General features: G+C 49.2%; 1 protein-coding gene across 1 annotated transcript in view; it reads left to right on the top strand.

Moving 5' to 3' along the window:
• LOC142257225 (uncharacterized) overlaps positions 1-15,000 on the top strand; it is a 33,089-nt gene that overhangs the window by 5,541 nt on the left and 12,548 nt on the right. The window contains exon 2 of the mRNA XM_075329374.1: positions 13,191-13,310. Within this exon, the coding sequence (XP_075185489.1) occupies positions 13,191-13,310 (120 nt within the window). The remainder of the gene's footprint in view (positions 1-13,190; positions 13,311-15,000) is intronic.

The raw sequence follows: 15,000 nt of genomic DNA, 5'->3' as shown, positions 1-15,000 counted from the left end.
TCCCCTCCCACCACACTTACTGTATTTCTCTTGCTTTGGCAACACTAATTGTATTTTGGTCCTGCCAATAAAGCATATTTGAATTTGAATTTGAATTTGAGAGAGAGAGACAGATAGAGAGAAAGAGAGAAAAAGAGAGACAGAGAGAGAAAAAGAGAGACAGATAGAGAGAAAGAGAGAGAGAAAGAGAGAGAGAGAAAGGGAGAGAGAAAGAATGTTTTCAGGCATTTTATTACTTTCTGCAAAGTCAAAAGTTTCCATACACTAAGAGTACTATGCCTTTAAACAATATGGGACCGCCCATATGATGATGTCATGCCATTGGAAGCTTCTGATAGGTTTATTGGCAACATCTGAGTTAATTACAGACACACCTGTGGATGAATTTTAATGCACACCTGAAACACACGGCTTCTTTGTGCAGCATCATGGGAAAGACAAAATAAATTAGCCAAGATCTCAGGAAAAGAATTATGGACTTGCGCAAGTCTAGTTCATCCTTCGGTGCAATTTCCAGATGCCTGAAGGCGCCTCGTTCATCTGTACAAACAATTATATCCTGGCAAATAACCAACCCAAAAACCCTGGTGCTTGCGCTGTTTCTCTGTGGTTTTCTGCCAGGAGATGCAAATCATGGTGCAGAAATCAGATGGCAGACATTTCTGCACCAAATCTGCATCTTCTGGCAGAAAACTGCACCTAATCTGCTTTTTTTTCCCAGGAGATGCAGATTTGGTGCAGAAATGTATACACCAAATTCCTGCATCTTCTGGAAAAAAAAAAAAAAGAGCGTGATGCTGTTTTGATGGGTTTTTTTTGCAAGAAGATGAAGATTCTTTGCAGGAATTTGGTGTATAAATTCCTGCACCAAATTTACATCTTCTGGCAGAAAACTGCACCTAGACTGCTTTTTTTTGCCAGGAGATGCAGATTTGGTGCAGAAATTTATACACCAAATTCCCGCAATAAAAAACTGCATCAAAATATGATATCATTTTGATGGGGTTTATTTGCAAGAAGATGAAGATTATATGCAGGAATTTGTTTTATAAATTCCTGCACCAAATTTGCATCTCCTGGCAGAAAACTGCTCAAAAAATGCGGTTTTGACGCCAAGTCATGCAAATTTGAATGCAGAAATCTGGTGCAGACATTTCTGCACCAAATCTAGAAAACCGCACCTAAATTGATTTGCAGAGATCACTTTTCAGCAGTTATTAGTATCACAAAACAGATTACGATGACAGGTGTAACATCTTATATAGAATCTCCCATTAGGAGTAGGTGATGTCACAGCTCACCTCCTCCTCCTTCCTGACAATGACTTCTGCACAGGTCGCAGTGTATACTCACATCACTCTCTCAAATGAGTCATCTCATGTTTATTGTAAATGCCGGGTAAATCCTTCTATCTGCAGCTCAGGAGAGATGGCTGCACCATAATCGCATACAGGAAATAGAATAAAAATCTACAGAAAATAAAATATGTAAAAAAACAAGAATATTAATCCCTATCCGGTTTTTAATAATTTTTCAAAAATATTTGCAGTACATAGGTGATACATTCCCTCGAGTGTTCATGTAACAGCACCCCAAGTGGTCAAGTGTAGTATTGCAAGTAGAAGGTAAAGCATTCTAAAGCATGATAGCATATAAAGAGTACATGTTCCTATTTTAGATTTTAGATATATTTGCAGGGAAGGATACCAAGGAGGCTAGATTGACCTTAGGACTGTGGGCTCTACACTCAGCCTGAGACTGATGTACTCTTGAAGGTAGCAAGGTCCAGGTCCCCGCCCTGGCCCTGTCTCCTGTTCAATTCTGTCCTAATACTTCCCCCCGTACCCCAAATCCTGGAATAGCTGGAAACAAGGTAACACCTCCCCCAAGACACAGATAAGGTGATTAAACTGAAACACACTCACACGGGAAACAACCACAGAGGAGAGACAAAATGACACCGGAGGGAACAAACCAAAAGGGGTAGGAGCAAGTCATACCTGGGAACTCTCAAACAGGGTAGATAACAAGTCGCTGGTCAAGAAAAAGAGTAATGCCATGGACGCCAGGATATTGCAACTGCAAGCAGAAACTACCTTGGTAGGAAGTGTGTACTGTAGAGAAGAGACAAAATGACACCGGAGGGAATAAACTAAAAGGGGTAGTAGCAAGTCCCACCAGGAAACTCTCAAACAGTGTAGACAACAAGTTTCTGGTCACCAAAAAGAGGAATGCCACGGAGGCCAGGATATCGCAACTGCAAGCAGAAACTAGGTAGGTAGGAAGTGTGTATTGTAGAGAAAAGACAAAATGACACCGGAGGGAATAAACCAAAAGGCGTAAGAGCAAGTCCCACCAGGGAACTCTCAAACAGTGTAGACAACAAGTCGCTGATCACCAAAAAGAGGAATGCCACAGATGCCAGGATATCGCAACTGCAAGCAGAAACTAGGTTGGTAGGAAGTGTGTACTGTAGAGAAGAGACAAAATGACACCGGAGGGAATAAACCAAAAGGGGTAAGAGCAAGTCCCACCAGGGAATTCTCAAACAGTGTAGACAACAAGTTTCTGGTCACCAAAAAGAGGAATGCCACAGATGCCAGGATATCGCAACTGCAAGCAGAAACTAGGTTGGTAGGAAGTGTGTACTGTAGAGAAGAGACAAAATGACACTGGAGAGAATAAACCAAAAGGGTAGGAGCAAGTCCCACCAGGGAACTCTCAAACAGTGTAGACAACATATTTCTGGTAACCAAAAAGAGGAATGCCACGGAGGCCAGGATATCGCAACTGCAAGCAGAAACTAGGTTGGTAGGAAGTGTGTACTGTAGAGAAGAGACAAAATGACACCGGAGGGAATAAAAAAAAAGGGGTAAGAGCAAGTCCCACCAGGGAACTCTCAAACAGTGTAGACAACAAGTCGCTGATCACCAAAAAGAGGAATGCCACAGATGCCAGGATATCGCAACTGCAAGCAGAAACTAGGTAGGTAGGAAGTGTGTACTGTAGAGAAAAGACAAAATGACACCGGAGGGAATAAACCAAAAGGGGTAAGAGCAAGTCCCACCAGGGAACTCTCAAACAGTGTAGACAACAAGTCGCTGATCACCAAAAAGAGGAATGCCACAGATGCCAGGATATCGCAACTGCAAGCAGAAACTAGGTTGGTAGGAAGTGTGTACTGTAGAGAAGAGACAAAATGACACCGGAGAGAATAAATCAAAAGGGGTAAGAGCAAGTCCCACCAGGGAACTCTCAAACAGTGTAGACAACAACTCGCTGGTCACCAAAAAGAGGAATGCCACAGATGCCAGGATATCGCAACTGCAAGCAGAAACTAGGTTGGTAGGAAGTGTGTACTGTAGAGAAGAGACAAAATGACACCGGAGGGAATAAATCAAAAGGGGTAAGAGCAGGTCCCACCAGGGAACTCTCAAACAGTGTAGACAACAAGTTTCTGGTCACCAAAAAAAGGAATACCACTGAGGCCAAGATATTGCAACTGCAAGCAGAAACTAGGTTGGTAGGAAGTGTGTACTGTAGAGAAGAGACAAAATGACACCGAAGGGAATAAATCAAAAGGGGTAAGAGCAAGTCCCACCAGGGAACTCTCAAACAGTGTAGACAACATGTTTCTGGTCACCAAAAAGAGGAATACCACGGAGGCCAGGATATCGCAACTGCAAGCAGAAACTAGGTTTGTAGGAAGTGTGTACTGTAGAGAAGAGACAAAATGACACCGGAAGGAATAAACCAAAAGGGGTAGGAGCAAGTCCCACCAGGGAACTCTCAAACAGGGTAGACAACAAGTTTCTGGTCACCAAAAAGAGGAATGCCACAGAGGCCAGGATATCGCAACTGCAAGCATAAACTAGGTTGGTATAAAGTGTGTGTGAGGCAAATCCCGGGATATGAAGATGAATTATGACTCCAGTCATAATCTCTCATCACTCCCTGGCAGTGCCCCCTCCCTTCTTGTTCTCAATGTCCAGCATCTGTGAAGGTGTTACACCTCCATGGCCATGTCCTGTGATATGGAGATGAGGTGGTGTGGGAACAATGGACACAGGATGACTCCCTGCCGTCACCCTGTAACAAGAGTTGTATCTCATTAGCAAGGCTATGGAACTAGCTAGACAGAACGACTCCAGTAAAAAATGGTTCATATCTCGCAAGCCATATTTCCGATAAATATGGCAACCATAAAAATGGTGTCTCCGCATGCAGACGATGCCGGCACACCCTTTTTATGGGAGCAGGACATTGGGAAATGCCCCAGGCGTGATATCAGCCAATGGGGAACTGGCAGACAGGTCATGAGTCCCCTCGTTCTGTAGCTAAATTCATAACTGTCACAATGAGGGCATTGGCGTCCGCCTACGATGCTCCCAGGCAAAGTTATGGCCCATATTCCATGTTGTGGATTGTCCATAACTCAAGCCAGGGGTGGAGCAGTGCTCCCTGTGAGGTCACGAAGGTAGGAGGGGACCTGGATGTGCCCAGGTTGATAACCCTACTTCGGCCATTTTCCAGTGTTCTTTCGCTGGGGGTCACGTGTAGGAAACATCTGTGGGAGTTCCTGGAAACCTGGTCTACAGCGCCCCCCTGTGGCCAGACGCAACAAGGTAACTGCTGGAACTGTGTATGCCTGTTTGTAACCCATGCTTTGATTGTAACTGTACTCTGACATATGTATATTCTGTAGATTCCCTATTGTATATATTGTATTTTCTAGTGTGGCTTTAGGCTGATTAAATTATATAATTAATCTTGGGCTGTTCTGTTATCTCGATCTTGAATCCCACGTCTGTGTGTTCGGCTAATAGTTACCGTGAAGCGGTTGGTGGCAGCGAGTTGTGCCAAGGATTATTGTGGGGAGGCCAGTGAGATTCGGGGAGATTTTATATATTCCGCCCGCGGAGGTCGGGGGAATATATACCTTACTCTCACCGGGGACCCTTCAATAATCGGCATAAGTAGTATAGCGGCCTCCTTGCTTATGGTCGGGCAATTCCATAATTGGCCTGACTATAAGAGGGGCGCTAGAGAGCGCGTCACGTGCTCTGTCTGTCGGTCGGGAGGTATAAAGGAGGGGTGACCCCCACTTGTTACCCCCCGATTGTGACGTACTGGTAGCCAGCGCGGGGGATTTCTGAGTGACCCCCCGGTGGTTTGTGACATATTGGTGGCATAGCGGTGGGATCGAGATAATAGTGTGTGTGAGTGTGAGACCCATACTCCCAGACACTAAAGACTGCCTGCAGCAGCTGTGGCTGCTGGGGTCTTCAGACTAGCTCAACACTAGAGTGTCAGAGTGCAGATACTGTAAGGTGTGTGGAGGCATCAGGTGTCAGTTCTGTGTCAGTGACCAAAAGTCTGCAAGAATGGCTGATGGCACCAGGAGCAGAGCTATGCAACTGGCCAATGCTAAAGCAGGAGCCGAAGAGAGGGAGGACGGTGCTGTGGGCAGTAATGAGGAGGTTGCCCACGAGTCCTCCAGGAGCTCGACGCCAGAAAACCGTTCTGCAGAGGACAGCGCACAAGCTGGCAATTATGGACAAGATGAGGAGCAGCTCACCCAAGGTTCCTCAACGAGCCAGATGCCAGCCCTCCGCTCTGAAAGGGACAGTGAATCGCCTAGCTCTGCAGCGTGCCGCAGATCACCACGTGCCATTCCACCGAGCCTGGGAGGCTCGGATAGCCTTCTTCAAATGGCTATGGCCCTTCTCCAGGCTGGAGACCAGAAGGGCTACAAGGAACTCCTGGCAGAGCGCAGGGCAGAGCGGCAGGCAGCGCGTGACGCTGAGGCTGCGGAGCGGCACGCAGAGCGTGAGGCTGCGGAGCGAGAGCGGCAGGCAGCGCGTGAAGAGCGAGAGCGAGAGCGACAGGCAGACCGTGACTACCAGCTGCAGCTAGCTCAGCTCCGGCCCTCATCAGCCACACGTGACCTTCAAGACACCAAACTTCCAAAGGTCCGTGTTGAGGACTTCCCAGTGCTGGAGAAGGATGGAGACTTGGACTCTTTCTTGACTGCTTTTGAACGGACTTGCTTGCAGCACCATCTGGACAAGGACCAGCTTTCCACCGGACCAGAGATCCTGGACTTGGTCATCACGGAGCAACTCTTGTGGAACTGCCCTGAGGATCTCCGCCAGTTCATCCGAGACCAGAAGCCAAAGGGGTCCACGGCTACAGCTGCCCTGGCCGATGACTACACCAACAACCGGGCCCCTGAAGCCAGGAGAGCAGCCACCAGCAGCACCTGGAGAGGGGGTAAGATGAATTCTGCGACTGCCCCACCTGCCCCTAGACTGCAGGGGGTGTCCCCCTCAACTCCCCTCTCCAGGCCCGTGGCAGAACCAAGACGGTGCCACCAGTGCAACCTACCTGGACACTTCAAGGCCATGTGCCCTCAGCGTCCCAAGGCCCCGGCTCCGTCCCCGTCCCAAGGGCCGCCCAAGGTGTATTGTGTGGGTGGGGGTGGTGGTAGGTCCCTGGACAGCTTCCAACCTGTCACCGTCGGCCGGTCTGTGACCATAGGACTGCGAGACAGCGCCTCGGAGGTGACTCTGGTGCGGCCTGAGATGGTGTCCCCCCAAGACTTGATCCCTGGAAAAACCCTCGCTGTCTCCGGGATTGGAGGCACTGACCCGGCGCTGCCTGTTGCTGACATTTATGTGGACTGGGGCGCAGGGCGGGGGGTGAGGGAGGTGGGGGTAACTGATCGGATCCCTGCAAACGTGCTACTTGGGACAGATTTGGGGCAGATAACCTCCCAGTTTGGGCCCCCCCCAAGGGCTGAACCTTCAGCCAGTACTGACATGACTCCTGACAATGTTAATGTGTTATCTATGAATGATGTAAGGGAGGAGGGAGTGAACTCTGATATTTCTGCTTGCACAGACACCATAGACACACACTCAGCTGCAGCTGTGACAGGGGAGGGGGTCAGAGGAAGGTGTGACAATGCCTCTACAAGTAATCAGCCTGTGAGCTGGGATCTGTTGCCCTCTGCAGGGATAAGCAGAGAGCAGGGTGCTGCAGGGGGAGGACCAGTGTGTGGGGTGGGGGCTACCACAGCAAATGTGGGGTCCCCAGAGATTTCACAGCGGGGTTCTGTTGCTGCAGGAGGGGAACAGGCAGGTGAGATTGGGGCCGGTCCAGGAGCGGAAGTGCTCCCAGGTAAGATCTCGGTGCATGGTTCCCCCACAACCGGGGTGTCAGGAAGCCAGGTAGGTCTGCCTGAACCGGCGACTTGGTCAGGAACGGAGGAGGAGCAGGCACGACCCACGGTCGCAGCGGCTGTGGCCGCTGTCACCCGCAGTGGGAGTGCTGGAAGCCAAGGGGCCTCCCGGAGGTCCGATAGCTCTTCCCCTTCTGACCAAGTGGCAGCCGAGTCAGGTGGAGGCCAGGACACAGGTCCCGGGGTACTGACCGAAGATGTGACAGTCTCGTCGATTCTGGCCACATCTAGTCAGGGGTTTCAGGCAGCGTTAGAAGCTGACGACAGCCTGAAAGCTCTTAAGGAGCAGGCGGCCCAGCCTCCCTCGGACTCGGACCCGGAGCGAGTGGTCTGGGACCAAGGACGGCTGTACCGGGCCACGGTCCAGCAGGGTTCACCGGAGGCGTGGCCCAGGGACCGACAGTTAGTGGTACCCTATCCGTTCCGGACGGAGTTGTTGCGGATCGCACATGAGATTCCGATGGCCGGACACCTAGGGATCGCTAAGACCAAGGCCAGGTTAAACCAGCATTTCTACTGGCCAAAAATGGGGGCCGATGTGGCTGCCTACTGCCGTTCGTGTGAAACCTGTCAGAGAGTGGGGAAGGCGGGGCCACACCCCAAAGCCCCACTAGTATCTCTGCCAATCATCGATGAGCCTTTCAGGAGGGTGGCTGTGGATCTGGTCGGCCCGCTGGCCATCCCCAGCAGCTCCGGGAAACGCTTCATACTGACGGTAGTGGACTATGCCACCCGGTACCCAGAAGCAGTGGCCTTGTCGTCCATTCGGGCTGACAAGGTGGCCACCGCATTGCTGGAGATTTTCTCCCGAGTGGGTTTTCCCCAGGAAATGCTCACTGACCGGGGGACCCAATTCATGTCCCAGCTGATGGAGGCCCTCTGTAAGCAGGTCCAGGTGCGACATCTGGTGGCCAGCCCGTACCATCCACAGACTAATGGCCTGTGCGAGCGGTTCAATGGCACCTTAAAGCAGATGCTTAAGATGTTGGTCGACTCCCATGGGCGTGACTGGGAGCGGTATCTCCCACACCTGTTATTTGCTTACCGGGAGGTTCCACAGGCCTCAACAGGATTCTCACCGTTTGAGCTCCTGTACGGGCGACGTGTGCGGGGCCCCCTGGCTCTGGTGAAAGAGGCTTGGGAAGGGGATTTGGCCACCCCTGGAGTGTCGGTTATCGAGTATGTCATGCGCTTCCGGGACAAAATGCAGGCCTTGACGCAACTGGTACACGACAATATGGCTCAAGCCCAGGCCGATCAGAAGCGTTGGTACGACCAGAACGCTTGTGAGAGGACCTACCAAGTGGGTCAAGAGGTGTGGGTACTGGTCCCCGTACCACAGGACAAGCTTCAGGCAGCCTGGGAAGGCCCATACCTCGTGTACCAGCAGCTCAACCCTGTGACGTACCTGGTCACCCTGGACCCTGCCCGTGGAAGGCGGAAGCCCTTCCATGTGAACATGATGAAGGCACATCATGAGCGGGAGGCATGTGCGCTCCCCGTGTGCAACCTGCCCGAGGAGGGAGAAGCGGAAACCCTCTTGGATATGCTAGCCCAGGTTAGGGCAGGCGGATCCATTGAGGATGTGGAGGTTGGCCACCAGCTCTTGGAGGACCAACGGTCCCAGCTGTGGGCCACCCTACACCCCTTCCGGGGGTTGTTTACCAACCAGCCCGGAAGGACTGACTTGGCTGTCCATCACGTGGACACTGGGGATCATCCCCCGATCCGGCGTTCAGCATATCGGGTCTCCCTGGAGGTGCAGCAACACATGCGCCAGGAGATTGACGAGATGCTGAAGCTGGGGGTGATCCAGGCATCCAACAGCGCTTGGGCCTCGCCTGTAGTCCTCGTCCCTAAGAAGGACCGAACCACTCGGTTCTGCGTGGACTACAGGGGGCTCAATGTGGTCACGGTCGCCGATGCGTACCCAATGCCACGCATCGATGACCTGCTCGATCAGTTGGCCGGGGCTCAGTACCTGACCATCATGGATCTGAGCCGGGGATATTGGCAGATCCCCCTGACTCGCAAGGCCAGGGAACGCTCTGCCTTTATTACCCCATTTGGACTGTACGAGTCCACGGTGATGCCATTCGGGATGAGGAATGCCCCTGCCACTTTCCAGCGGATGGTCAACACCCTGCTCAAGGGACTTGAAGGGTACGCGGCCGCGTACCTGGATGACATTGCCGTCTTCAGTCCCACCTGGGAGGACCACCTAGAGCATCTAGCACAGGTGCTCAGGCGGATCCACCGGGCAGGTTTGACCATCAAGCCGGGAAAGTGTCAGCTGGCCATGAGCGAGGTCCAGTACCTCGGTCACCGGGTAGGTGGGAGAACACTGAAGCCCGAGCCTGAGAAAGTGGAAGCCATCGCATCCTGGCCCACCCCCAGGACCAAGAAGCAGGTGATGTCCTTCTTGGGGACCGCTGGGTACTATAGGAGGTTTGTTCCATGCTATAGTAGCCTGGCAAAGCCCTTGACGGACCTCACCAAGAAGAAGCTGCCCTCTGCAGTCGATTGGACAATGGACTGCGAGACAGCCTTCCGGGCCCTAAAGGACGCCCTGTCCAGCCCGCCCGTGCTACAGGCAGCCGACTTCACGCGGCCGTTTGTAGTACAGACCGACGCCAGTGACTTCGGCCTCGGTGCGGTGCTCAGCCAGGTGGACTCTGCGAGCCAAGAGCACCCAGTCTTGTACCTGAGCAGGAAGCTGTTACCAAGGGAAGTTGCCTATTCCACGATGGAGAAGGAGTGCCTGGCCATAGTGTGGGCCCTGCAGCGTCTGGAACCCTATCTATACGGGCGCCACTTCATCGTGGAGACGGACCACAATCCCCTCAGCTGGTTGCACACCGTCTCTGGGACGAATGGGCGATTGTTGCGATGGAGCCTTGCGCTCCAGCAATACAACTTCACCATTCGCCACAAAAGGGGCCGTGACCACGGTAACGCAGACGGGCTGTCCCGACAAGGAGAGGTCGCGGACGGGCGCACGGGGGAACACCGGAGTGTGCTGCCCCCTAGCGCCCTCAAAAGGGGGGAGGTGTGAGGCAAATCCCGGGATATGAAGATGAATTATGACTCCAGTCATAATCTCTCATCACTCCCTGGCAGTGCCCCCTCCCTTCTTGTTCTCAATGTCCAGCATCTGTGAAGGTGTTACACCTCCATGGCCATGTCCTGTGATATGGAGATGAGGTGGTGTGGGAACAATGGACACAGGATGACTCCCTGCCGTCACCCTGTAACAAGAGTTGTATCTCATTAGCAAGGCTATGGAACTAGCTAGACAGAACGACTCCAGTAAAAAATGGTTCATATCTCGCAAGCCATATTTCCGATAAATATGGCAACCATAAAAATGGTGTCTCCGCATGCAGACGATGCCGGCACACCCTTTTTATGGGAGCAGGACATTGGGAAATGCCCCAGGCGTGATATCAGCCAATGGGGAACTGGCAGACAGGTCATGAGTCCCCTCGTTCTGTAGCTAAATTCATAACTGTCACAATGAGGGCATTGGCGTCCGCCTACGACGCTCCCAGGCAAAGTTATGGCCCATATTCCATGTTGTGGATTGTCCATAACTCAAGCCAGGGGTGGAGCAGTGCTCCCTGTGAGGTCACGAAGGTAGGAGGGGACCTGGATGTGCCCAGGTTGATAACCCTACTTCGGCCATTTTCCAGTGTTCTTTCGCTGGGGGTCACGTGTAGGAAACATCTGTGGGAGTTCCTGGAAACCTGGTCTACAGCGCCCCCCTGTGGCCAGACGCAACAAGGTAACTGCTGGAACTGTGTATGCCTGTTTGTAACCCATGCTTTGATTGTAACTGTACTCTGACATATGTATATTCTGTAGATTCCCTATTGTATATATTGTATTTTCTAGTGTGGCTTTAGGCTGATTAAATTATATAATTAATCTTGGGCTGTTCTGTTATCTCGATCTTGAATCCCACGTCTGTGTGTTCGGCTAATAGTTACCGTGAAGCGGTTGGTGGCAGCGAGTTGTGCCAAGGATTATTGTGGGGAGGCCAGTGAGATTCGGGGAGATTTTATATATTCCGCCCGCGGAGGTCGGGGGAATATATACCTTACTCTCACCGGGGACCCTTCAATAATCGGCATAAGTAGTATAGCGGCCTCCTTGCTTATGGTCGGGCAATTCCATAATTGGCCTGACTATAAGAGGGGCGCTAGAGAGCGCGTCACGTGCTCTGTCTGTCGGTCGGGAGGTATAAAGGAGGGGTGACCCCCACTTGTTACCCCCCGATTGTGACGTACTGGTAGCCAGCGCGGGGGATTTCTGAGTGACCCCCCCGGTGGTTTGTGACAGTGTGTACTGTAGAGAATAGACAAAATGACACCGGAAGGAATAAACCAAAAGGGGTAGGAGCAAGTCCCACCAGGGAACTCTGAAACAGGGTAGACAACAAGTTTCTGGTCACCAGAAAGAGGAATGCCACAGAGGCCAGGATATCGCAACTGCAAGCAGAAACTAGGTTGGTATAAAGTGTGTACTGTAGAGAAGAGACAAAATGACACCGGAGGGAATAAAAAAAAAGGGGTAAGAGCAAGTCCCACCAGGGAACTCTCAAACAGTGTAGACAACAAGTCGCTGATCACCAAAAAGAGGAATGCCACAGATGCCAGGATATCGCAACTGCAAGCAGAAACTAGGTAGGTAGGAAGTGTGTACTGTAGAGAAAAGACAAAATGACACCGGAGGGAATAAACCAAAAGGGGTAAGAGCAAGTCCCACCAGGGAACTCTCAAACAGTGTAGACAACAAGTCGCTGATCACCAAAAAGAGGAATGCCACAGATGCCAGGATATCGCAACTGCAAGCAGAAACTAGGTTGGTAGGAAGTGTGTACTGTAGAGAAGAGACAAAATGACACCGGAGGGAATAAATCAAAAGGGGTAAGAGCAGGTCCCACCAGGGAACTCTCAAACAGTGTAGACAACAAGTTTCTGGTCACCAAAAAGAGGAATACCACGGAAGCCAGGATATCGCAACTGCAAGTAGAAACTAGGTTGGTAGGAAGTGTGTACTGTAGAGAAGAGACAAAATGACACCGAAGGGAATAAATCAAAAGGGGTAAGAGCAAGTCCCACCAGGGAACTCTCAAACAGTGTAGACAACAAGTTTCTGGTCACCAAAAAAAGGAATACCACTGAGGCCAAGATATTGCAACTGCAAGCAGAAACTAGGTTGGTAGGAAGTGTGTACTGTAGAGAAGAGACAAAATGACACCGAAGGGAATAAATCAAAAGGGGTAAGAGCAAGTCCCACCAGGGAACTCTCAAACAGTGTAGACAACATGTTTCTGGTCACCAAAAAGAGGAATACCACGGAGGCCAGGATATCGCAACTGCAAGCAGAAACTAGGTTTGTAGGAAGTGTGTACTGTAGAGAAGAGACAAAATGACACCGGAAGGAATAAACCAAAAGGGGTAGGAGCAAGTCCCACCTGGGAACTCTCAAACAGGGTAGACAACAAGTTTCTGGTCACCAAAAAGAGGAATGCCACAGAGGCCAGGATATCGCAACTGCAAGCAGAAACTAGGTTGGTATAAAGTGTGTACTGTAGAGAATAGACAAAATGACACCGGAAGGAATAAACCAAAAGGGGTAGGAGCAAGTCCCACCAGGGAACTCTCAAACAGTGTAGACAACAAGTTTCTGGTCACCAAAAAGAGGAATACCACGGAGGCCAGGATATCGCAACCGCAAGCAGAAACTAGGTAGGAAGTGTGTAAAGTCCAATTAAGTAATAGAAAAATGCCGGTGCCGATCCGGGTGACGCATGGTAGGTTGTGTAGTAGTGATCGTAGACGACTATCCGCACTGCTTATGACTGTACAGAGGTTAAGAACTCTTTGTATCGAAAATCTAAGCTAATACCGATATCTTTATTGTCATCCTTTATATATTTCAGCCTTTTCTCTGTCTTGCAATGAATGTTCTGGGTTGGCTCCCAAATCCTGCCAAAGAACCAAAGTGATGTGTCCTCCGGACTTTAATGTTTGTGTTGCCACCTTAGAGAGTGACACTCAACGTAAGTCTTAAAATATGATTACCAACATTGTATTGCTCCTTAGGGGACATCCATTAAAAAATAAAGATACCATGAAGGGTGTTGCGCTGTACTCTAAGATGTACAATAGCAGTACAGCGCAGTAATGTGGGACTGAGAGGATTCCTGAAACTATCTGAGAAGGTCGTTAGCTAGTAAACCACTAGGGGGCGTAAAAGTGGAGGAAACGTATGAGCAGGGAATTCCCTAGCAGAGGTAATACTAGTCAAGCCCACCAGATGGCAGTAGAATCGTCAGAAAGCCGTGTCACAACATGAGGTCTTGTAAGTACACAAGGGCAAAGTCTAAACGTAGTCAGAGGGAAGCAAATAGTCAGTAGCCGGGAAATCAGAGCCTAGAAGTGAGGGGGAATGGGAAGACAAGACAGAATTAAGGTAAAAAAATTTGTTTAAGGCTAGGTTCGCACACTGCGTCTTTTTGACGCTGCGTTTTTGTGCGTTTTTGGCCGCTAAAAACGCACAAATACGCACCTGCGTCGAAAAAACGCATCAAAAAACGCATGCGTTTTTGCCGCGATTTGGTGCGTTTTTGGCTGCGTTTTGCTGCGTTTTTGATCTCTGCGTTTTGTTGCGTTTTTCCAATGAATTGCATAGGGGGAAAACGCAGAAAAACGCAGGAAAGAACTGACATGTCCATTTTTTTTTTTTTAACTCAAAAACGCAGGTAAAAAAAACAGATGTGTGCGGACAGCAAAAATGAAAACTCATAGACTTTGCTGGGGAAGCAAAGTCCTGCAGTTTTGAGGCCAAAAATGCACCCGAAAAACGCGCAAAAACGCCACGAAAAACGCACTGTGCGCACATAGCCTAAAAGAACTGAAGTCCTCAGTGGTTGATACCTTTTAATGGCTAACTGAAAAGATGGTAATAATTGCAATCTTATTATATTATATATATATTTATATATATATAATATATATATATATATATATATGTATATATATATATATATATATATATATATTTATTATATATTATATATATAATAAATATATTTAATATAATATCTATATATATATATATATATATATATATATATATAATATAATAATATAATAATATAATAATAAATATATATATATATATATATATATATATATATATATATATATAATATATTTATATATATATATATATATATATATATATATATATATATATATATATATTATATAATATTACCATCTTTTCAGTTAGCCATTAAAAGGTATCAACCACTGAGGACTTCAGTTCTTTTAAACAATTTTTTTTATCTCTACTGGCTAACACGGTACAAAGATATATTTTACTTGTATCAGAATTAAGGTAAACAGATAAGGAACAAACAGGGAGACAGCGGGAGAGACACTGATGGAACAGACAACAGAGGAGGTTAACAGGTCAGGTGAACATGGAGGTCAGGATGGGGCAGGGCAGACAACAGGTCACTCAAGAGCAGAACACAGCAGAGCCAGAAGTATCACTGGCGAAGTCCAAGAGAAACAGTGCCCTAATAAATCAGCCTGACCTCCAGAACGAGGCAGAAAGGATTAACCCCTAACGTGACCTGCATCAGAAGTGAAACTAAAAAAAAGGCTCAGCTCCAGCTGAGCCAGGAGTCAATCATGACAAAGGGGATTTCCTTGGGACCCCCGAGTCACGAAGAATCAACA

Source organism: Anomaloglossus baeobatrachus, chromosome 11 (assembly GCF_048569485.1).
Source record: "Anomaloglossus baeobatrachus isolate aAnoBae1 chromosome 11, aAnoBae1.hap1, whole genome shotgun sequence".
Taxonomy (NCBI): Eukaryota; Metazoa; Chordata; class Amphibia; order Anura; family Aromobatidae; genus Anomaloglossus; species Anomaloglossus baeobatrachus.
This window is presented reverse-complemented; position numbering and strand designations above follow the sequence as displayed.